The sequence below is a fragment of the Haliaeetus albicilla genome, chromosome 24 (assembly GCF_947461875.1).
Source record: "Haliaeetus albicilla chromosome 24, bHalAlb1.1, whole genome shotgun sequence".
NCBI classification, from domain to species: domain Eukaryota; kingdom Metazoa; phylum Chordata; class Aves; order Accipitriformes; family Accipitridae; genus Haliaeetus; species Haliaeetus albicilla.
Genome location: NC_091506.1, coordinates 14,645,350 through 14,668,189, shown reverse-complemented (window position 1 = coordinate 14,668,189; position 22,840 = coordinate 14,645,350). Strand labels below are relative to the sequence as shown.

Here is a 22,840-nt window from a genome sequence, read left to right as displayed (position 1 = left end):
GGGGGAGAACGTACGAATGAAAAGTAAGACTACACATAGTTCAATTTAAACTGCAAGTAACAGAAAAACCTTCCATTTCCTCTTCATTATTCCTCTCTTTTATTCTTCTCTTGCTCTGCAGAGAGCAGAACATAACTTTGCATTTTCACTGAGAGTCATGCAACATCAGCAAATTTTAAAGTAGTGTTTTTTTCACTTTAAAAAATATTGTAACAAACAGCAACTCAGTTTACAGAAACTTAGAAGTGCTTCTGCTCTATCTTGCATCTGTTTCTCCCCAGAGTCACCCTAAGTTTCACTATTTCACATTCACTTTTTCATACAGTTTTTTCTCCAAACCTACGTTTCACACTTAGGGACCTGTGAGTCCCTAAGTTTTTCTAGATAGTTTTTGCATTACTTTGATTATATTGGTTAGGAACAGAGAGAGAAATGAATACAGTTAAATGTGGTATGATTTCCTAGCATAGATGCAACTATATTAGGACAATGACCCTCAGAATGCTATTGTGGGTTTTTTGCATATTTAAGCCTACATAAGTGCATACACACTTGGTACTGTATTTTTTCAATACACTAATTTAAAACAATCCATAAAAGTATTGGTTAAAATAAAACTTATTATTGTGGTCTCATCTGTGTTTAAAATTGTAAAATCATAAAATTATGATTTCAATGGTTTACTATCCAGAATAATGGAGGTCTGACATATACAGGAAAAGGAAAAAAAAAAAAAAAAGCACTAGAAATACTACAAAGCAGAAAAAACAGACAGGATTATTAGCTTCTAGTCTTGAACCCACACTGGTATGTTTGCTTCTTTTTCTTAAAACCACACCAGTAATTTCATTTATAGCACAGCCCTACAAACACTGTCTGGAGTCCAGGGAAAAGATGAAGAAATGCTGTCTGGGATTGGGACTTAAAAACCAGAAGCAGGAGCCTTGTAAACTGCTTTTCCTGCTCCCTGAAAATAACTGGGAATGACACCATGAGTTAACCTGAAGTTAGAATATACTTACACAAGTGCACTCATACAAACCCCATGAAAACCACAGCAGGTGAGAGAGGAAGAAACAGATAAAGGTGGGCAATTATTATACACTATTTTAAAAACACACATTACCTCATGGGATACCATATCAAACTGCCCAAAAAGCTGACCCATAGTGATTGATTTTGGATTTACAGTTCTAAAAATTACTTTTTCTTCTTCACCATAACCACGCTCTTTCATAAGAGACAGTGTTTCTGCCAACACATGTAGAACTTTGGTCTTCCCAGAAAAAGATTCCCCTACCAGCATAAAGCTATTAGATGGAAAAAAAAAAAAAGCTATTAATAAATTTGTCTTGCAATTTAGAGTCTTACAGACCACATGAAGGCCAACAGCATTGTTCATATGCTTAAAGCTAATTTCCACCTAATTTTCAAAAAGCAGAGCAAATAAATCTGGTCAGTATATACAAAACTTCATTTAGGCAAAACCAGTTTATTTGCACATGCAAATCTGATTGCACAGCCACTGTACAAAAGTTGTCTTCTAAAACACAGATTTACCATCACACTAGTTAATTTATTTGCTGAATCAAAGATTACTTTCTAGTTTCTTTTCAGTCTAGACAGAGTTTATAACAAAGTTCTGGAAGAATACAAACAGTAAGCATGTGTACTATACCCCCCCCCCCCCAATAATAATAATAATAATAATAATAATAATAAAATCATGAAACTATCTTCACCCACATTTCAAAATAACTTTTTTAGTCACCCAGCAGAAGGATACAACTATAACAACGTCACACTGAAAAGACGAATTAATGAGCTGATTATTAATAATCATATGGCTAATGTCATATTAAATAAATTTTCTCCACACAGTTGCTATTCACTAATAAAAGCTAGGAATAAAATGGCAGAGATATGATAACTAATATTTTAATATAGACAAACTTTTGCAGTCCTAAGTCTTCACCATTCTGATAGCTGCACCTAAAATCATTACACAGGTGAGGCTACTTCTGCTATCAAGAATAGTACAATTCACCAGACATACATTCACAGGAATTTTTGTACATGTAAAGGCATTATTGGTGATCAACTATTGAAATACAAACAGAAACATTTTGCTACCCTTAAGACCTTTTATACTTGATATAAATAACCACTATGGTATAAGCCAAAATTACAACAAATACTGCTTGTGAAACAGTAATGAGAATCTTACCCATGTCTAACAATCATCATTTCATATGTCTGTATCATTTTCTCTATAAAAGCTTTTACAGGTTGGACATTATGTCGAATGCAACATTCACTGGCACATTCCAGAAAATCCTAAAATCAAAATAGATCGTAATTTTATCATTGCTACAATTTAAATTGCTGCCTTGGACTACAGTAGAACAGCTTATGCTCATAAATAAGAGTTTCAAAGTAATTAATGACTGAAATACTATTAATCAGAACATAGCAAACATCCCTGGAGAAAAAAAAAAATCACTTCTGTACTTCATATGCTAGAACAGGAGTTAAATACAATTTTTATCTTGAGAAGGCATATCACCATCAGGAAAACAGCAGTGTGCTTTGGAACATTATGCTTTTAACAAGACTCTAGTAATTTACTGGAAATCTTTAAAAAGTTAATCTACTTTGTCTTTTCCAACATGCTCCTCTTTTTCCCAACTATCCTCCTACAAAGGAGCTATGCTTTAATTGTTGCTATAAACAAAAGAAAATAAAAACACAAAGCTTAATCTCACTTAATTATGTCCAAAAATTAGGAAAGAAATCAGCAAAAGACTCTAAAATTTGGTAAAATCACAGATCAATTTCCAATCTGTAGGATGCCTTACACAACCCTTCTGGATGCAAGGGAACTCAGATGTGGATTATACTCAGAACAGATACAAGAATTTTCTTTGGTACTAAGTTTCACTGCAAACATTCAGCAACTTTCCTTATCTTGCAATAGCTCACAAATTACTGTATTAATTACACTTAGTTAAAAACAAAACACCACAAAACAACCAACAATGATTATGACCAAGGAAAAATTACAAGTGTACTTACATTGTAGTCTGCATCAGGAAGCTTGATTCCAGGAAATAAATCACTAGTTATACCCATGAACAGAGGTATATCATGTGACAAAAATTTGGGCTCATTCACATCCTTAATTGATCTAAGAAGCTAGAGGAAACAAATATACATTCTACTGTTCTTATTAAAAACACAGAATAAACTGTTCAGCAATTAAAATAATCTAATAAGTAATAAAGATTAATTAATTAAATGGTGCCTTTGATAAGTAGTTAAGCACAACTGTGCAATCATCAGCATAGCACTGGAAAGCACAGCATGTATTTTATTATCTTAATTTCACAAACTAAGAAACATGGATCAGGGATGTGACAAGACATGGTGGAACTACGTTCAGAGCTCAGAATTACGTGCATCTGTAAAATTCCTTAAGAATTACTCCCTCAGGAACTCACCAGTATATCTTCATCTTCCGTAGGAAATTTCAATTTTAGATTCCCAGCAGCCACCAACACAGCTTTGACTGCTCGCATACCATAGTCATAGTGATACTGAGAGGAAAGCTGTTCTGAACAAAGCCTGTAGGTCATTACTATCTTCACTGACAGTGACTTAGCATTCAAAAATCCATATGAATAGAGAGAAATTTCTGCTATCAGAGCATAGTTAGGAACCATCATGGCTACTGTTCGGAAAAGAACCTGAAATACATACCCAAAGAAATACCTTTAAGTAATTAGTTGAGGAATGGAAAGTGACTCAGAACTTCTGCAGGTGATGGATCAGTATTCATCCCATCACAGCATTTCTAACTGAAAACAGTAACAACATTTTAAATTAAGTACTGCTTAGTATGATTAGGTAAGCTGTGGATCATTTAAAACAGTTACACTGTTAAGCAGTGGCCTGCAGAACGCTTGGCAGCCAATGAAATAGAAGAATTATCATTGTTTGCAGCTTATGACTCACTAGGAAGCTAATGTAAGCAAGCTGCCATCAAGATCCATCTCAATGTACAATCCAGTGCAGAAAAGACCCTTTCTCTCCCAGCTCTTTTCCCTCACCACTGTCTCAAGAATGCAGTTTGTCCCTTACACTGACACATCCAACACAGCAGTAAGCCAAGGAAGGTGTCGTACATGGCAGGTGAGAGAATGCACTTCCTTTCTTTAAGTAATAGCTCTGTGCCACGTTGAGTCTTAAGGAATAGATGCTGTTCCAAAAAGCTCCAGATTACTTTGCTAAAGCCAAGCCTCCTCAATGAAATAGCTAATCTAGTCAAAACAATCATTTCAAAGATTTTATTTCATCAGGTAATCTAAGCAAATTCATTACATGTATTAAGTGTAGTTTGCCAACACCTCTTTTAAATAAGACTACAATGAATGCAATGTAAAAATACTTTCTTAAAGCATTCTTGCAAACTATCACACCATCTTAAAAAAGTTAGCATCCAAATCGTATCATCTCCCCACAGCTGGACACTTGCCAGTTTACTTGCTACAGTATTACAGCCTTTGCCCTGGAAAAATAATCATGAAAAACTCTAATAGACACAATAAAAAAATGTTTCAAATTCCTTCAAAATGAACAAAGTACTTAGAAAAAAAAAAAAAAAGAAAAAAAGAGGCTTAGTATGTGTAAATTGTATAACATGTATATGTTTATATTCCAGGTGGTACAATCTGAATTAAAACCAGCAATACACGTGTCCCTCAATTTTAAAAAAAAATTCATTCTTAAGCAGAAGCATGTATTTTATTATTTTACCTTCAGATTATCTGGAAGTTCAGAACGTCCTGCGTAACCTGGATTCATAGTAATAGCTACAAAACAGTTGCGGTTAAGTTTCAGTTCAGTTCCTTCAAAAATAAATGTTTCTAGCTTTAACTGTATGGCTCTCTGGATGCAAAGGATCTGCTGTGCCACAACAGACAGTACTTCCAGTTCAATGCGATTGAATTCATCAAAACATGCCCATGCACCTGATGAAGCCAAACCCTTGAAAAACTGCAAATAAAGAAAGATAGCAATAATATCGCTAACAGAATCTTAGAAGATTCAAAAGAAATTAAGAGTATCATGCTGGAAGTTTAATTACATGAAAGATACAATTATGATAATAATATCTAAGCCTGTTTAGAGCAAAGATCAGTGATGTGCTGAAGAACAAAGTCTTCTCTTGGTTCTAAAGAAAGCTAAATCAGAAGATCCTGATCCTGTGAACTCTTGTTTCTTTCATGTTTTAATTAGCAACTTAATAGGATTTCGTAAAGCACAGAAAATTAAACCTAAGTAGAGACTAGTATATAGTGTCCAAGGGTAGCAGACCACAGGTGCCACATTTATTTGTCTCTGCAAAGTAGGGACCCTACAATTTTAATCTGAAAAAATAAAATACAAAATACATTTATTTTCTATTTACCTTTCCCATTGCCAGGTAATCAAGGCCATCAGAGCAGTTGAAGACAACACACTGAACAGCAAGAGCTTTAGCTAAATCTTTGGTGGTCTCTGTTTTACCTGTCCCTGCTGGACCCTCTGGGGCACCACCGAGGTTCAAATAAAAGGCTCCAATCTAAGAAACAGAAATAGTTTATGGAAATTATTAGTACTTCATTCATATGAAATTATTCTGAATGAAAATGCTAAATTAAATTGTACTAGATATTTTCATACAGTCATATCTGACATAAAGAGTATGGTTATACTAATTTAAAAAAATTTACTTAGGGCTTGGAAATATATACAAGGGAATTGAATTTTGACCCTAGAAGAGTTTGGTTTTATTATCATCGTGACCATAATTAGTTACTCAAACTTTATTGGACTCAATTTTTCAGTCCTTGCTTAGATACATCTTTCAAATTAAACTCGATGCAATTAGTTGGTTGCTACTCTTTTCTATCCCTCTTTCTCCTTTAATATACTTTTTTCCTCTTTTCTTTTTCTTTCCCACACTGTCTCCCTTTGTTGCATGTGTATTCCATTTACCATTCCATATTCTCTACCATATTCCATGGAAGTAAGAGGAAAATCTGACAGAAAAAAATAAAGTTGCAGACTCTAAACAAAAACTCGGATGTGTTTGGCTTCCAATCCACAGTTACAGGGACACATCTACATTGACAAGCTCTGGGAATACTGTATTAAGACCTTGGTGGGCAAAGGATAAGACTTCCATTTGCCAGAGTGCCAGGCTTTCAACTGCTTTGTTCCAGGATTCAAGGTCTGTCAGCCTAAAAAAGAAACAAACTACCAGCTGCATTGCCCTCTCACAGCAATGTACCTTGAAGTTTTGACAAACTTACCAAGCATCAGCTACAACCATACCATAAAAACTGAAGCTACAAAGAGGGCAAAAAAAATATCTTCAGATGCATCAGTCAGGTCTTTTCAGACCTTTTCTTTCTTAAACCCTACGGAGTTGGTGATTAGGTCTTCACAGCATGAAAATTACCATCTTAAAACAGGAGGAGGCTGGGTGCTTAGTAAAACTTGAAACTCCAGCCAAATAAACTGCAGTAAATGATAGTCAGAAAAGCCATATCTGAGATGACTTTAGTAACTTTCAGTTGCCAGGTTAGTTGAGGATAGACCAGTACAATAACAAAAATGTCTAACAAGAGCAGGGATACTAAAATGTGGCCAAACTGTTGCACTAGCCTTAGGAGCAATATGATCACAAGTGGGTCCTTCTCTACTTTATTTAGCAACCACAGAACATCAGAAAAGGATTTTGTGTTCTCGTAATCTAGACAGCAATAAAAATATTGGGCATTTTTTCTGTTTGTATTTTAACAAACACATCCACAGCAGAACAATCCACTAATGTTTCAGTCACATTGGTGGGCTGTCCAGATTTGTTGTTAAAAGTCAGTTTCACGTTCGATATTCTATAGAAATTACAATCTTTGAAACTGCATTTTAACAGAAATACCAGAGTCTTACAGCAACTGCAAGCCCTAAAAATATGTCTGTAATGAACAGTGTGAGAAATACTATACTACAGTAAATACAGTATTTAGTAGCACTGGTGGAAGATCATACCAAGGTGCGGTAACACCTGTCTGTAAGAGGAGTAATGACAAGGCGTGGTGAGTTTCCAAGGTATTCATAGGCATATTTTACATTGCAATTAATAATGCAGACACGAACGTTCTCAAATTCCCAATAATATCGTAGTTGTGCAAGCCACTGAAAATCTGTTTCACTCTGCACGCCTGATAAACACAGAATTGAAAGCAATCATAAAAGACATTTTAGGTAACTGGATTTTCTATTAGGTTTACATTTAAAACAGCTTTGAAATTACTCATGTTGATGCTTACATCCAAATACTCACATACATATCTTAATACTGTTGTAGTTTAGGCAGCAAAATCAGATTGGTTAACTATTTTTAATTAACTATGTATTAAGACACATGTGAAGAAAAATGTTTTAAAAGATAATTACCATTTTCAATCATTTCCATGAGGATGTCTCTAGCATGAACATCAATAGTAACCAAGGCACCCAGTGTAGTCCTTGTTTGCTTCGACAGTTTTCCTCTTACCAGCTCTACAATATCACTGAGTTGAAGCTGAAGCTTATCATAATAATCCTTTAAACCCTAGGAGAAAAAGGGTAATTATGAAACTGATTATATGACAGTTTCAAGTGTTCCAGACTTCTTCATGTTGACTAAATATCTTAATGGAGATTGCTTATTAAGCTATTCTTTTACATTGTCATGTTTTTGCATCAACTTCTCTCTCATTTACAGTTATTCATTTTTGTTGCAAAGCTATATTCTAATCTATGCTTGCTCTAAACAAGAATGTTCAAGTACCTGAATAAAAGGTATAAATCACTGTACATAAACTCATGTATATCAAATGCATATGCTGATCCTTTTTCAAATTTTATTTTTATTGTAGAAAAATATTTAAGTGAAATACATTAGCTGAAATGAAAAATTAATAAAGATTTTTAAAAAAGATTATGCATTACAAAGTACCTGTGGTCCACTGCAAAGAACTTCATGTACCTCACTTGTCCAGAACATTTGAGACACACACAATACTACTTGTCCAGGCCATTCCAGAACCCATCTTTTTCTCTCAGTCTCTAGATAGGCCTGAAGAGTTAAATACAGTATACGAATACAGTGCCAGTGCCTACATATCATAATGTAATACAGAAGCATACAATGTGATCCTATTCCTATTCTTTGCTAAAAAATATTATTTTCCTATTTTCAAAGCCCAAACAAACTTCTAAATGCTCTTTTCCCCTTAGATTTGCAATTTGTTATCAAATAATTTTAAAGATATTTGCAATTATCTTTCCATGTTATGTAAATATTCACAACTTGCTAACTTTATACAAAGAAACATTTCCTGGTTAATGACTTTCTCTTAGGAGGGAGCAAACATATTACAAGTGCTGCATTTCTAACTTGTAATTAAATAAAAAAACTGAATAATTTATTTACGTCAGGTGAGATATCCTATAAACACAGTGTTGCTGCCAAGCTTTTAAAAGAATTTATATTCAGTGTTACAGGAAAACGACTTGATTCTTATTCAAACTAAACTCTTACTTATCTCACTGGCCTATAAATACAAGTCATGTTAAGTTGGTCCTGGCCCCACAACTTCATCAACTCCTGTGTTCAGGAAGAATTTTAGGAAGCCAAGAGACAGCCTTAAAATAAAGAAAGGTCTATTTGTGCCACAGTTATTAAAATATTACAAAATCCGTACCATTCTTGATCTAGCAATAACATCGCGTATACTCTTCAGCATAGTATCTTCTACTTGAATTAACCACTTCTCCACTGCACCTCGAGCTTCAGAAGTAGAAATGGTTGAAATCAGTTCTACACGCTCGCCTTCAGAACTATACATTGCTTTAATATCCAAATTGGGAAGGAAGTGTAGCTTAGCAATGCCTTCAAAACACTTCTTCAAGTGAGGCTGAACTCTGAGAGGATCCTTAGTCTCTGACAGGATCTCCAACATTTCGTCATTGGACAAGAAAAAGAAGCTAAAAAAAAAATTAAGAAAAAAGAAAAAAGGCATATGTATTATCAAGCAACTCCAAAGGCCGACCTTATTCACAACAAAATAAACATTTAGAATCTTGGTTTTCTAAATAGCCAAAACTCATCATACCGGGGAAAGAAGAGACGTTTTTTCTCAAGATAAGCATTAAGCCCTTTCATGATTTTGTCAAGAAGCTCATTACAGTTCTGAAGCTTTTCCAATAACCCTATCAAGGAAGTAGCAACAAGAACCTGTAACAACACACACATGCAAACTGTAAGTTATAAATAAGATAATTCAAACAGTAGAAGTTATTTGAATAATGTACAACACGGCTTTGTTCCTAGAAAGCCTAGGCAACTGATGTAGTAGTTCATTGTATATATTCTGAAAACAAAAGCATTGACAAAAAAAAAAAAAAAAAAAAAGAGAGAGAGAGAAGCTACTGTTTCATTTTAGTACTGTATACTTCCCTTACCTTTGGGTCTTTGGCACAATACTTCATAATATCTCTCCAGCATCTATCCACAGTCTGAAAGAGTCGCCCCTCTTCTGGCATCTGTTGCATAATATCCTCAGAAGAAAAAATGGGTTCCAAATAAAGCCACTGTGCTTGCACTTTCAGCCATTCATCGATAATCTCCTGAATTTGAATTAAGCGATTTTCCCATTCCTTAATAAATATTTAAAGAATGTTACCTTAATATTTCCAAACTAATAATGTTAGAGAGAATAAATACAGGAAAGGTAGACACTGTGGTACTCTAGTTCCCAAGGAGAAAATAAAAATGTCTAGCAGTAAACAAAATAAAAATATTTAGAAGTATTTATGTTCTTCCCTGTATACAGATGGCCAAAATATCAGTAAGTTTAACTCACCTGGAAATTAATTTTCCAAAATGCAGTTATCACTTTAGTGCTATGATCTTTTAACAACTTAATGGTTAATTAATACCCAGGAGGCTACCAGTGGCAAATTCTGTTTCATCTCCCCACAGCAAGGAGCTCTTGGTTTGCACCCTAATTACAGCAGAGGCACAAGAATACCAGAAAGGCCACACTACATCACAGGAGAGATGCAGCCAGCCCAGTATCCTGTTCCTAAAGTGGACAATAGCAGATACCTCTGGAAGAGGCTGAGAGGCTCCCTGTAAAGGGTAAATACCACCTATGTTCACTGAGCCTGCCTGAACATGAAAATTTCCTACATAAACCAACGAAGAACTAGGGAGGGTAACTGCAAAGCAATTTCACTAGCTTCTCTCCTGTCAATAGTCATGGTGTTAGCAACACAAAGACTACTCAAGCCCTGAAAATACAAAAGCAGGTGTAAACCAATCCCATCATTGTTCTGAGGCCTGATTAAAAAAACCTCCCAGCCCTCAAGAAGTTTCCTTGCCCAGACGAAAACACTATAGTTCAAAATTTGAGTCCAAAACTCAAGGATTAAGTCACTAAATGTTCTTATTAACAATAATAAAAACATAATTTCCAGTTATTAAGAAGCAAGGTTAAAGACACTAACAGAAATAGTGGTTTTGCAAAATATGTGAAAAAATAATCACATTCTCTTGGTTGCACTTGAATCTGAATGAAAGAGGGAATTCCAACACAGAAATAATGTAAATAGGACTTATATGAACTTAGAAGAATCTTGCTGAAAAATCAATGAAAGCATTTCATTAATAAGTCAAACAATAAAGCTGTAATACAATTGGCATACTCGTACATTATAGTCATCCTGCAAATAAAAACAGCAAAAAAAAAAAGTACTCATCGTACCCTGATTTCTTTATCAAATGGTTTAATGAAAGGTGATCCTCTCATTGTCTGAGTTTTCATAATCTGATCATCGAGAACAGCTTGAACCTCATCCACCGCAGACAGAATATGAATACCAGTCTCACGATACACACTTGTATTGAAGGAAATTGAACCCCAGGTTTCCATCATGGCATGCATTGACTTCTCTAAGGAAAATTCCTACAGTTTAAGAAGAAAATAGTTTATTATAGTCACTGCATTATTTTTTTCCAGCTCACTAATTCAATATATAAACTTACCTAGCTGAATAATCTATTTTGCTCTAACAGCATAAACTAACTTCCTGTTATTTTTTTTAGTATATCATTTTCTAGCACACAGAAAACAGTATGCTCAGGAAATACTAAAAATGTAACGTGAGATACAAATGTTTATACGCCCATTGTTATCATCTAATGGTCCAAAGTCTCACCAAATCTCTTTTGTCGCATAAGGGCAAAGACAAAAAAATTCTAGTAAGCCATAAAAGCCATCACTAAGATACCTGATGTATTTGTCACTATCAAAACTCTACGCTTACCTTGCTTGCACCTACACTTATAGCTTCAAACTCTTCCAAATAAGGGGCTAGATTCTGCTTTAAAACTTTTCTCAGGGTAGTTCCAGAGTCTGGTGTTAAATCATATCCTACTATACTTGACATCTGCTGCCAGTGACGAATTCTCATGCCAGGGTTACAAAAGATAGTCACAGTGGGAATGTTCTCCTAATTGAGGAAAAACATTTATAAGGTAAAAATTGTGATGTGCATGATTTCTTAACTTTTTAATAATCTTTGATGTTGTCCCGGTTTCAGCTGGGATGGAGTTAACTGTCTTCCTAGTAGCTGGTACAGTGCTATGTTTTGAGTTCAGTATGAGAAGAATGTTGATAACACACTGATGTTTTCAGTTGTTGCTAAGTAGTGTTTAGTCTCAAGTCAAGGATTTTTCAGCTTCTCATGCCCAGCCAGCGAGAAAGCTGGAGGGGCACAAGAAGCTGGCACAGGACACAGCCAGGGCAGCTGACCAAAGTGGCCAATGGGGTATTCCATAACGTGTGATGTCATGTCTAGTATAGGAACTGGGGGGAGTGGGGGCAGCAGATCGCCATTCGGGGACTAACTGGGTGTTGATCGGTGGGTGGTGAGCAATTGCATTGTGCATCACTTGTATATTCCAATCCTTTTGTCACTACTGCTGTCACTTTATTAGTGTTATCATTATCATTATTAGTTTTTTCTTTTCATATTCTATTAAACTGCTCTTATCTCAACCTCTGAGTTTTATTTCTTTTCTCAATTTTCTCCCCCATCCCACTGGGTGGGGGGGAGGGAGGGAGCGGCTGTGTGGTGCTTAGTTGCTAGCTGGGGTTAAACCACAACAGATGTGCACTTAAAATTCTGTTGCAGTAGCTGATGACATGAAAATCTTTTCTGAAAAGTGCAGATGGATCCATTCAATTATCCATTCCATTTCTAAATAATTGTAGTAAACTACTGAAGAAGAAATATAAAACTATTAAGCACAGTCTTAGCAGAAAAGAGAAAAGGAACAATTTTTCAGCTATGTTATATTAAATTGGGCTTCCATTAACATAACATATAGTCCCATTTCAAAATTCCCAACTACATCCTTAAATGTTTCTCTGCATCAAAAAATTACTTTTCTCCTGTATGTGTCCACTCTTTAACAATTCACAGTCCTAAAACTACAAAGATATCCAAAATCCAATTTTATTAAAATCAATGGGACAGTACAATCTGGAAACGGTGATTCAGAGTGCTCTCTCCCTCTGTAATAATAGGAGTCTCTGACATTGCATCATCTACCTATACAGACTGCTGAATTTCACATTTGTCCCTCAGCATCAAGTATTAATATCCCTCACCTTTTCTTACCTTGAAGTCTTTAATCTGCTCCAGAACTGAAGAACACATTGAAAGAGTTGGATTTGCCTTTGTTTCTTCTTCTGTCTTCTCTTCTGCAGTTCTGTGTTGTGATGTCTTTTTCCACTCCTGTTGAATTTTCTTCTGCTTTTGTTGGAAGAGTCTTGACACTTTGTATATCTCTCTCAAAAACTCATCAACCTCAGCCTCCATGCTTTCCCCATTTAGCTCCAAAAAGGTACCATCCATCCATCTGAGGAAACCACAAAATTAGAAAACAGAATAACAAACATAGTCCACAAATAATTAACACTTTGTTTTGCAACACAAGTGAGATGTAGATTAATAGTTATTTAAATTAGAACAAAGCTCGTTTCCAATTATTGTCATTCTATGCAAAACACTAATGCACAACTAAAGGTGGCTTGATCACACTCTTCTGTGTATTTGTGTAATTCTCTCAAGTCAGTCATGTACTGAAACCAAGTAACTGCATGGATTGAGAAATTTAAGTTAAGCTCTGGATAGAGATCAACATATGACATCAAAATATACTAGGCCTTTGTATTTTCAAAAAAATCCATACTTTCTAGCCATATCACGTAACTTCCAAAGAGTGCAGGAACTGGTAGACAATCTCACCTAATTTAGACTCAGACATACTACAGTTTTTGTGGTAGGATCTAGCCACCAGATAGCAATGTAATAATTTGAGCACATCTACATAGCATTTTGGACAGCTGTTAGGTTAAAAATGGTTTTCATTACATACAGGTTGTGAGCTTTCCAGCTGAACTTCTTCCTTTTCTGCTATACAAAATGGCTCACAACTAACCAATTTTTTCTTCCTGATACATTTCTTTCACAGAGTTTGTCTTATTATAGGCTTCACCAGCATAACCAATACAGTTAGAACCCAGTATGCGATACACACTTTGCATTAAAAAAAAAAAAGCTGACATTTTTTCTAGCTGAATTAAAAATAACAACCTGATATGTAAGTTATATTAACATTATATTTGGATTGCTAATAATAAATAAATGTTTATAAGAAAACAAATCTGTATTCTACATCTGACACGAACAAAACCAGCATAAGCATTTTCCCCACTCTCCCTCATTTAGCTTCAGGAGCTGAATTACCTTTTTTCTGTTCGTTGCCATTTCAGTATAAGATGAAAGAGTTTCTGATATGGTTCAATCTCAACTTTTAAGTTGTTGAGGAGTGGAAAGTCACTCAGTTTCCATTTGAGCAGAGTCTCTTCTTTATTAATAAGATCTACTGTTTCATCAGCCTCCTGTATGCGTTTCTGTAATGCCCTCAGGTCAGCCACATACTGAAATCAAACAATTGTATGTCTTGAGAGAAAACTAAGTTATGCTCTGAACAGCTATCAAAATAAGATATAAAAATATAATGTCTTTGTATTTATTAAAATTTTAGAAAACATGAGTTAAAAAGTTGTCGTCTTATCCCTGAGTAGATAAACTCTGAAGAACCCAGATTAACACTAAGAAAAATAAAGTTGGTTTTATCATTACTGAGTTCAAGAGTACAAAACCATTTTCAAAATGTTTCAGCTTTAAAATTCACTGTTCCAAGAGGCAGGTATACACATTTTTATGTACCTGACATATTATATGGGCAACTGGGATTTATTAGCTTAGGATTTCTGTTTTGTGCTTTGAAGTGTTTTTTGGGTTTTTTTGAAAAAAACAAAATTACTACGCACAATTGTGATATCCTCCAATCAAAGCACAAGACATACTCTGGCAATTATAAAATAGTTCTAAAAATTTGCAAAGTTTTGGAATCAGTGGTCTGCTCTTCATTAGCAGAAAAATGAAGTCTTGAGGCTCATAGGAAAAAAAAAATCAAATTGCTACCAATCAGCCTTTCGAACCTGCTATTTTTTCCTTCAGTTCCTCAATATATCAAAAACAGGGAGGGAAATTCTGATCTCACTGAAGTTACTTACAAATAATGTCACTGGGGCCAGAATTCCACGCTTTATATAAACCAGAGTAAAAAAAAATCATTCACTTTATACATCTGTAGTATCTCAGTCCTTACTGGGATTACCTATCAGCTAATCTAAGCACAACTTTACAGTAAACTTTCCTTTAAGTCAAATGTTATTGCCAATGTAATACAAAAAGGGCGGGGGCAGGGGTCATTTTATGAGTTTGTTCATTGTGGCAAGAGGATAATAAACGTTTTAGTTCACATGTTAAAATAACTAATTACTTTTAATTCTAAGTTTCTTCCATGACCCCTGTGTATTAAACATAAAAAACCATTTCTACCCATTTTATACTGAGTGTTAATGAGACCTGTTGCATGCAGTCCAGTTCTGAATATTCTTCAAACTCCATCACAGAACGTGTCAGCTTGTCTAATTCCACCATCAGTTTCTCACATTTATGTATTAGTTCTTGCTCTCCTTTACGTTTAGACTGTTCAATCAGCTACAAAACAATCGATTTATTTTTTTAAACGGAAAAAAGCAATGCAAAAGTGGTTGTAACTCCTTTCAATGATTAATATACACAACACACCTAAATTAAACATTTAGCACAAACAGACAGAAAATAAACAATACAGATAAATAATTATCCTTACAGTAACAGAAATTTCTTCAGGACTTGCTTTTTATATGTTCCATTTAAGTGGTTGCAACCTCTATATGTTAACATGGAACCCTTACCTCAATAATCATAGCAGTTAGGAGTGCCTTAAAGGCCTTCTTCAGCAATCAGACAAAAAATAGGAAAGTATTACAGAAAAAAACAGAGATTTTCTCATCTTTGGGATTTAGTGTTTTATTGCCAGAAGAAGAGACCTAGAGTTGTTGAAAGCCAATGCTGTCCCACATGTATCTACTGCTATAAAAGGCAGAAATTCTAGAACATAAGACCACTCCAAAGCACAGGGTCTGCACACAGAGGAATTATTTTTAAGGTACAAAACAAGAAATCAACTGAGGCAGAGAAGAACTCTTAAGACAAGGACACCTACTGACATGCAAAAATTGTGAAGCAGACAAGGAGAACTTCTCCAAAGGAGGAACCTGTCTTTTCCTACTGCATTAGAATATGAATGGACTCGTATCTGAGAATACGCAGACTCAAAAAAATTTGATATGAAACTATTCTTGTCCTCAAGCTCTAGCACAATGCAAGTTGCTAGATAGTCAACTACAAAGAGATACTCCTGAGGGACTCTCATTAAGTCAGATACACTCTGTACTACCATTTTCATTAAAAAGAATTTAAATAAACATCATGGACTCCCTGTGTACAAGTAGAAAATTAATTTCACTCATTCATTTTTGGGGATTAAAAGAATGATAACATGCAAACAAAATATTTTACAAACATAGCAGTCTCCCAAAAGCTGGGTATGTTTTAAGTCAGAGGCATATTTACTGCCCTTGGACATACTCCTTAGTATTTAAATAAGACTTAGTGAAAGAGAAATCCTCAATTGTGATTTTTAAAGAATAGGTATTTTTATTTTAAAAAATGTCAATTGTTAATTCTGAAACATTTTTAGAAGTAATTATTAAATCTGCGCTAAATTACTATAGAGAGGCAAGAGAACACCAAGAGGCTTGACTTACTGTATCATAGCCAGAGAGAAAGAATGCTAGCAAGAAGAATACAGACAAGTAGAAAAGAGTAATCTACAGTCACACAGAGAAAATTAGATGTTGCATATTTTCTATTAACGATTGCTACCTAGAAACCACAATTCCCACTGTTCTTTTATTAACAGAACAAAATATCATTTAAAAAAAATGACTTTCTGTCCAGAGCACTAACTCTTATTAGGGGCCTGCCAGTTACATTTTCAGTACTAGTCAACCGCAGTGTAGTGAATTTTCACCTTCCAATTAATTACCTAATACTGACCACAAACAAATTATAGATAATAAGACTTGCTGAAGGTTTAAAGTTACAGTGAAAATTTTAAAATTACTCCACAAAAAGCCCACTGTTGATATAAAAATCTGGAAATACGTTATTTATGCATGTCTAAATTAGTATGGTTCATGTTATATGTGTAGAGACATTTAGCCTGCTGAGGAAATAAAGAGCTCAAGTAAAGTGAAAAGTCTAACACGGAAAAATATACCGTAAATTAAGAAAATGCTCTTACATCATCATGCTCATCAAAAATAGGGTTAATCTTCTTTGGCCATAATAGAACTTCTGCATTCAGTGCGATGTCTTCAGGAGCAAATAAAAAAACATCTAAGAAGTAATTCATTTGCCGACAGGACTCCTATAAAAAGAGATTTCACAAAACTTTAGGTATCATAGGTCTGTTTAAAATATAGGGTAGAACAATATTATTTAGAAAGATAAAATAGTCTACATTTCATGGACTTTTCTGAATTCAGAGCTACTTCAGCCAATTGAATATTAATATTCAAAGTACATATAAAAAGTTATTCAAATCCCTGCCCCATTCGTGAGCTTACTTCTCTAAATATGACTCCTGTGGTCTGTAAATCTACATGCAACAATCCTAATATTATTAAAAATATAAAAAATAAACGTGGGTTATACAGACCTATTACCAGAACAGAAAATCTGATACATATCATAATATAATAGCAAAAAGCTTCTTATGCAGTAATGTTTTTGGCTGACCCACACCTTACACAGTTTTTCAGTTTTGTTCTCTGAGCGCACACAAGTACTACTGCTAATGTAACATCATCTATATTCTGCTCAGAGTAAATTGCTTCTTGCTTGTTCAAAGTCATGACTCTTTTTACACATAAAATTCTCTTTACACTTGTGTGTTACATTTTCACAAGTAGCTTTTTAAGCAGCCCTGAAGTGTTTAGGTACAAACAATAAACTGAGTGTCTTACAATCTGCTATGATTTATTAAAAGCTGCATTTCCTCACTGACATGCAGAACACATAGGAATGGGGAATAAGAAGGAAAGGCATATGGCAAAGAATGAGCTGGACTTCCCACTTCTGTCTGAAGTAACACTGAGGGTACAGTTTATTCATACATGCAGCATGATCAGACAAAAGACTCTGCGCTCCAGAACGAATTCTGTATTTGTATAGGCCAGCATGTTTGGTAAAAGATTAAGAATTAAAAGATAGTCATTTACCTTGATCCTTAACAACAGATCCTGAATACCTTTGGTTTTGACCTTCTTTATGTAAGCTATTGTTTCCACCATTTCTTCTGTTGTCTCAGGAACTTTTAATGCACGTTCCTTAATCGCTTCAAATTCCCTGCATATCCTATAAATTTATTTTACATAAAATATCAAAATTTTAAGATTTTAGTTTGACTAGCTTCAAGCACAGATTTAATGGAATTGAAAGTTCAAATTACTTCTCTAAGTATTATGCCCGCACTAACTCTATTACTTTATGAAACTAAATAGGGAATATGACTAAGTCAGTCTAGAAAAATACTGTTTATTAACTTGCAATAATTGATTTGTTTGGATTTTGGGGTATTCTTTTGCAATAAATGCTTCAATTACTTTTGGTAAGTACATGAACTTAAGTACAGTATCATTAGCATACATGCAAACACTTTCCTAGTAAATATTTTGCCATTTTGGTAATGGGAAATCACTATAAAACTTGACTGTAATTGTTCATTTTAACCAAACAATTTAATATGACTTCACTCATATTTAATCCATACCTCCAAATTAACCTCCTGTTTAACTAATTCGATACCCTTCTATGATAAGGTTCACCCGCCTAGTGGATGAAGGGAAGGTGGTGGATGTAGTTTTTCTGGATTTTAGTAAGGCTTTTGATACTGTCCCTCACAGCATCCTTCTGGACAAGTTGTCCGACTGTGGGACGAGGGGGTTTACAGTGCACTGGGTGAAGAACTGGCTGAAGTGCAGAGCTCAAAGGGTTGTAGTGAATGGGGCTACATCTGGCTGGTGACCAGTCACCAGTGGTGTTCCTCAGGGTTCAATTCTAGGGCCAGTTCTGTTCAATATATTTATCAACATACTGGATGCAGGAGTTGAATGCATGATTAGAAAGTTTGCTGATGATACCAAACTGGGAGGTGCTGTTGACTCTCTTGAGGGATGGGGTGCCTCGCAGAGGGATCTAGATAGATTGAAGCACTGGGCTATGATTAATGGGATGAAATTTAACAACTTGAAATGCTAGATTCTGCACATAGGATGGAGTAATGCTGGGCACAAGTATAAATGGGGAGAGGAGCGGCTGGAGAGCAGCCCTGCAGGAAGGGACCTGGGGGTGATGGTTGGCAGCAGGCCCAGTGGAAGTCAGCAGCCTGCCCTGGCAGCCAAGAGGGCAAATCGCACCCTGGGGTGCATCAACCACAGCACGACCAACCCGACAAAAGACGGGATTATCCTGCTGTACATTGGTGTACCTGAGCACTGTGTGCAGCTGTGGGCCCCACAATTTAAGGAGGATGTTCAGGTACTCGAATGTGCCCAGAGGAGGCCAGCAAAGCTGGTGAAAGGGCTGGAAGGCATGTCCTATGAGGAATGGCCAAGCACTCCGGGCTTGTCTAGTTTGGAGAGAAGGAGGCCGAGGCACAGCCTGATGGCTCTCTACAGCTTCCTGAGGAGGGGAAGTGGAGAAGGAGGTGCTGATCTCTTCTCCCTGGTGTCCAGTGATAGGAATGGTGGGAAGGGTTCAAAGCTGCATCAGGGGAGGTTCAGACTGGACATTAGGAAGCATTTCTTTACCAAGAGAGTGGTCAAACACTGGAACAGCCTTCCTAGAGAGGTGGTCGATGCCCCAAGCCTGTCACTGCTTAAGAGACATTTGGACAATGGCCTCAATAACATGCTTTAACTTTTGGTCAGCCCTGAATTGGTCAGGCAGTTGCACCAGATGATCGTTGCAGGTTCCTTCAAACTGAAATAGTCTATTCTATTCTAATTGATCAGTGTTATTTTCTGCCGTTATCTATGAAAACCTAGAGGTATCTATCATATAATAAGAGATTCTAGCTAGTCTTTCCTTTGACAGTGCAGTATTACTGTATTTCACATTTAAAAAGCCAGAATGGTAATGAAGCTCTTTGATCTTTTAGCTCCTCTGTATCCAAGTCTATTAGTAAGGTCCCCAACTAGTTTTTGAGTCTAAAACAGAGGAAAAAAATACATCAGCTGGTGCAATTTGCATGAGATCATTAGTTAGCCAAAAGTCTTCATTAAACAGGAGTATGGTGTAATTGCATTTCTTCTACATGTTTCTACTATGCATTTAACACATACAGCATTCACAAGCAGAAAATTTTACTTACTTTTCATTTTCCTCTCTGTGATTTGCAACTATTCTGTCCATTAGCACTTTTGCAAAGGTGTTTGCCTTACTAGCCAAACCTTGCTTTAAATCCTCACAATTCAAACAGATCATAGGGAAATGAGCCACCTCTGGTAAACTCAAAATTTCTTTCTTGTGGGTGAAGAATTCATCTATGAACTTCAGAAAAACATTAGATTTTACACTTCAGAGCTGTTATTGAAATACTTGGCTACATGAATAAGTACTACACATTGAAGAAAATAAATAGTTTTTTTTTCTATTTACCACAGTCTTTTAAGGGAGAAAACACTTATGTTGTAGATTTGTAGGTAGTTAGCATAATTTTTAGCTAAAGGCTAAGCACCTGTTATCCTCTGTTCCCTTTTTATTATTGCTGTATGTATAGTAAAAAATACATATAAAACATAGAATTAAAACTTACAGCAGTATATTCATCAAAACTGTGTTCTTCTGCTTCAAATCTTTCTATCCGTGCCTGTGCAGTTCCATCTACAAGCCAGCCATACCTTTCAACTAGAATTCAATTGTATTGTATTAATATTATTATAACACATACACTGTACAGTAAGTTACTTATGGCAAAGTATTTAAACAATTATTTAAACACTCTTCTATCACTCACCATAGTTTTCAAAATATTCCTTTGGACCTTCTAAGTTGTCTCTGATAGACTTGCTCAGTGTAGATGTGGCCCATACTATGACATGATTAGGAAGCTCAGTGTCCAGAGTTGTAGTGTCTCCCATTAGCCAAGAACGTACCGTTTGGATGTTCTAATAGAAGTGCAAGTTCTGATTATTTGAATTTTAAAAAGCAATACAATGATACATATATTTTAAAAGTAAGTTGCAATCTGCAGAAGACACTGTATCAGAAAAGCATGAGACCCTAATCGTGACCAAGGCCAGGTGCTTCATACACACCTAGAATGACTCTTCCGGATTCAAAAAGTTTAACAGGAAGCACGTAAAACGGACAAAAAATAATTATCCAATCTTATATAAAGTTAAATTCTATCATATGTGCAAACACACAAAACTAAATCCAAAACACTTCTCTGAAAGTGCCATCATGTACGATTAAAGGCCCATACTCAGTCCACAGGGATACATCTAAAGCTGCCAGAAAGGCTGTCTTCCCTGGAGTCACAGATTGGCTCCCAAGACAGAAGTCTTTAGATATTGTATATATTAGTTGTTAGAGATCTGAGGCTTTTCTTTTTCTTAGAAAGAAAAGGACTATCAGCTCTAATTTTCCTTGTCTTTCTCTGGGGATCTTAACTATTAATGCAAGTTTATTGTAAATCATCACACATATAAATAAGGTGCTAATTATATTTCTGTGCAAAATGATAGTTCACAGGAAGTATACACTGCAAACCTACTTGATTTTCAAGGTTAAAAATAAATACATAAATAAATTAGAATATGTGGTTACTTATACTTAAAGTACTCTCAGGTCTTCTAAAATTACCACAGAAGAAAACAAAAAGGTTATCTTCTAGCTAATTTTCTGTCCTGGGTAAGTTTTCAGCTTGAATTCTATTTAATGAACAAGCAGACAATCAGTGTGTAGACACACACACAGATTTGCAGATTAAAACAGCAGACTAAACCAATCAGCAGCAGATGTACCATTTTTTTTATGAATAAGGAGTAACAGAATGAGTTTCAGAGCCTGGAGTTCCGCTGGGCATCAAGATTCATGATGCGACCTGCAGAATGCTCATGAAAAATAAATACTTAAAGTTTCATTCTGCTTCCCATTACCGTGGTAGTCAGAGTCCTAAATTACTAATATTTTCATGTACTGCACAACTTAGCAGTTACATATTTAAATAAAGACAAAAGCATACCTGGAGAGTCTGTCCTATACGACTTACTATAAACAGAATTGCTTCTTCTAGGTCTTGGAAGCTTGGATAAAACTCCATTTTCTTTTCATCAAGAATCAATTCCATCTTAAATAAAGGTAGACAATTTCTGTCTTCAGGATCAAAAAGTTTCACGAAAGCTTCAACTGTTCTTCTCAATAATTCTTTCAGCTAGGTATTAACATATATCACATATTAGTTGAAAGAACAGAAAGCCCCATCCTGCTTTCCCTTCATTCAGTTAGCCAGGATTTCCATTCATTTTAGTACTTGTGGCCTGATTCATGGATAACTGAAGTAGTGTGAATTTTTCTGATTACTTCAGTGGGTATTAGTCCCAACCCTTAAAAGATGTAAACTAATGAACAAGTAAACAAACATTTCAGTAAAGCCCATGCATTTATTTTTGCTACAAAAGTAAATCTATTACTAATACATGCTTTAAGTATAAATGAAATTTATGGAATGCATTTTCCTCTGACTACTTTTTTTTTTTTTAATATGACAATGATTTCATTAGACTATTGTACTATTATTTTTCTACTAAGTAAATAAATGTTTAATCCTAAAAATTATTGCCTTCTCAAACTGCTGAACATACATATTCCCACTGACTATTATATTGTTAAATGCTTTAAGTTAATTGGAAGTTAATGGATTTTTAATTTTCAGTAAACCAAGAACTTTGAAAAACAATTGTCTCAGTCTGAAATCAGTGATTTCATTTGAATGTTCTCGTTTTATTATTATTAGGAAATAAAACAATTGGAAATTCCTTAAAACAAAAAAAATTAACTGAGAAACACTTCATGTAACTTCCATCTTGATATAAACAATCAGAGAGAAAAAAAAAAATTAACTCGCAAAGCACTGTGGTATCAT

The 22,840-nt window shown here is 35.1% G+C and overlaps 1 protein-coding gene across 1 annotated transcript in view; it reads right to left on the bottom strand.

Annotated features, from left to right (window-relative positions):
• The window catches only part of DNAH12 (dynein axonemal heavy chain 12), a 72,794-nt gene that overhangs the window by 41,683 nt on the left and 8,271 nt on the right, over positions 1-22,840 (bottom strand). Inside the window, exons 8-30 of the mRNA XM_069812269.1 lie at positions 21,941-22,129; positions 20,708-20,858; positions 20,507-20,598; positions 20,063-20,241; positions 17,910-18,045; positions 16,931-17,056; positions 15,103-15,237; positions 13,912-14,105; positions 12,781-13,021; positions 11,422-11,607; positions 10,860-11,060; positions 9,556-9,750; positions 9,207-9,328; positions 8,796-9,078; positions 8,048-8,167; positions 7,504-7,660; positions 7,096-7,268; positions 5,471-5,623; positions 4,816-5,055; positions 3,501-3,746; positions 3,076-3,195; positions 2,228-2,337; positions 1,127-1,310 (exon numbers count right to left, since the gene is read on the bottom strand). Coding sequence (XP_069668370.1) covers positions 1,127-1,310; positions 2,228-2,337; positions 3,076-3,195; positions 3,501-3,746; positions 4,816-5,055; positions 5,471-5,623; positions 7,096-7,268; positions 7,504-7,660; positions 8,048-8,167; positions 8,796-9,078; positions 9,207-9,328; positions 9,556-9,750; positions 10,860-11,060; positions 11,422-11,607; positions 12,781-13,021; positions 13,912-14,105; positions 15,103-15,237; positions 16,931-17,056; positions 17,910-18,045; positions 20,063-20,241; positions 20,507-20,598; positions 20,708-20,858; positions 21,941-22,129 — 3,933 coding nt within the window. The remainder of the gene's footprint in view (positions 1-1,126; positions 1,311-2,227; positions 2,338-3,075; positions 3,196-3,500; positions 3,747-4,815; positions 5,056-5,470; positions 5,624-7,095; positions 7,269-7,503; positions 7,661-8,047; positions 8,168-8,795; positions 9,079-9,206; positions 9,329-9,555; positions 9,751-10,859; positions 11,061-11,421; positions 11,608-12,780; positions 13,022-13,911; positions 14,106-15,102; positions 15,238-16,930; positions 17,057-17,909; positions 18,046-20,062; positions 20,242-20,506; positions 20,599-20,707; positions 20,859-21,940; positions 22,130-22,840) is intronic.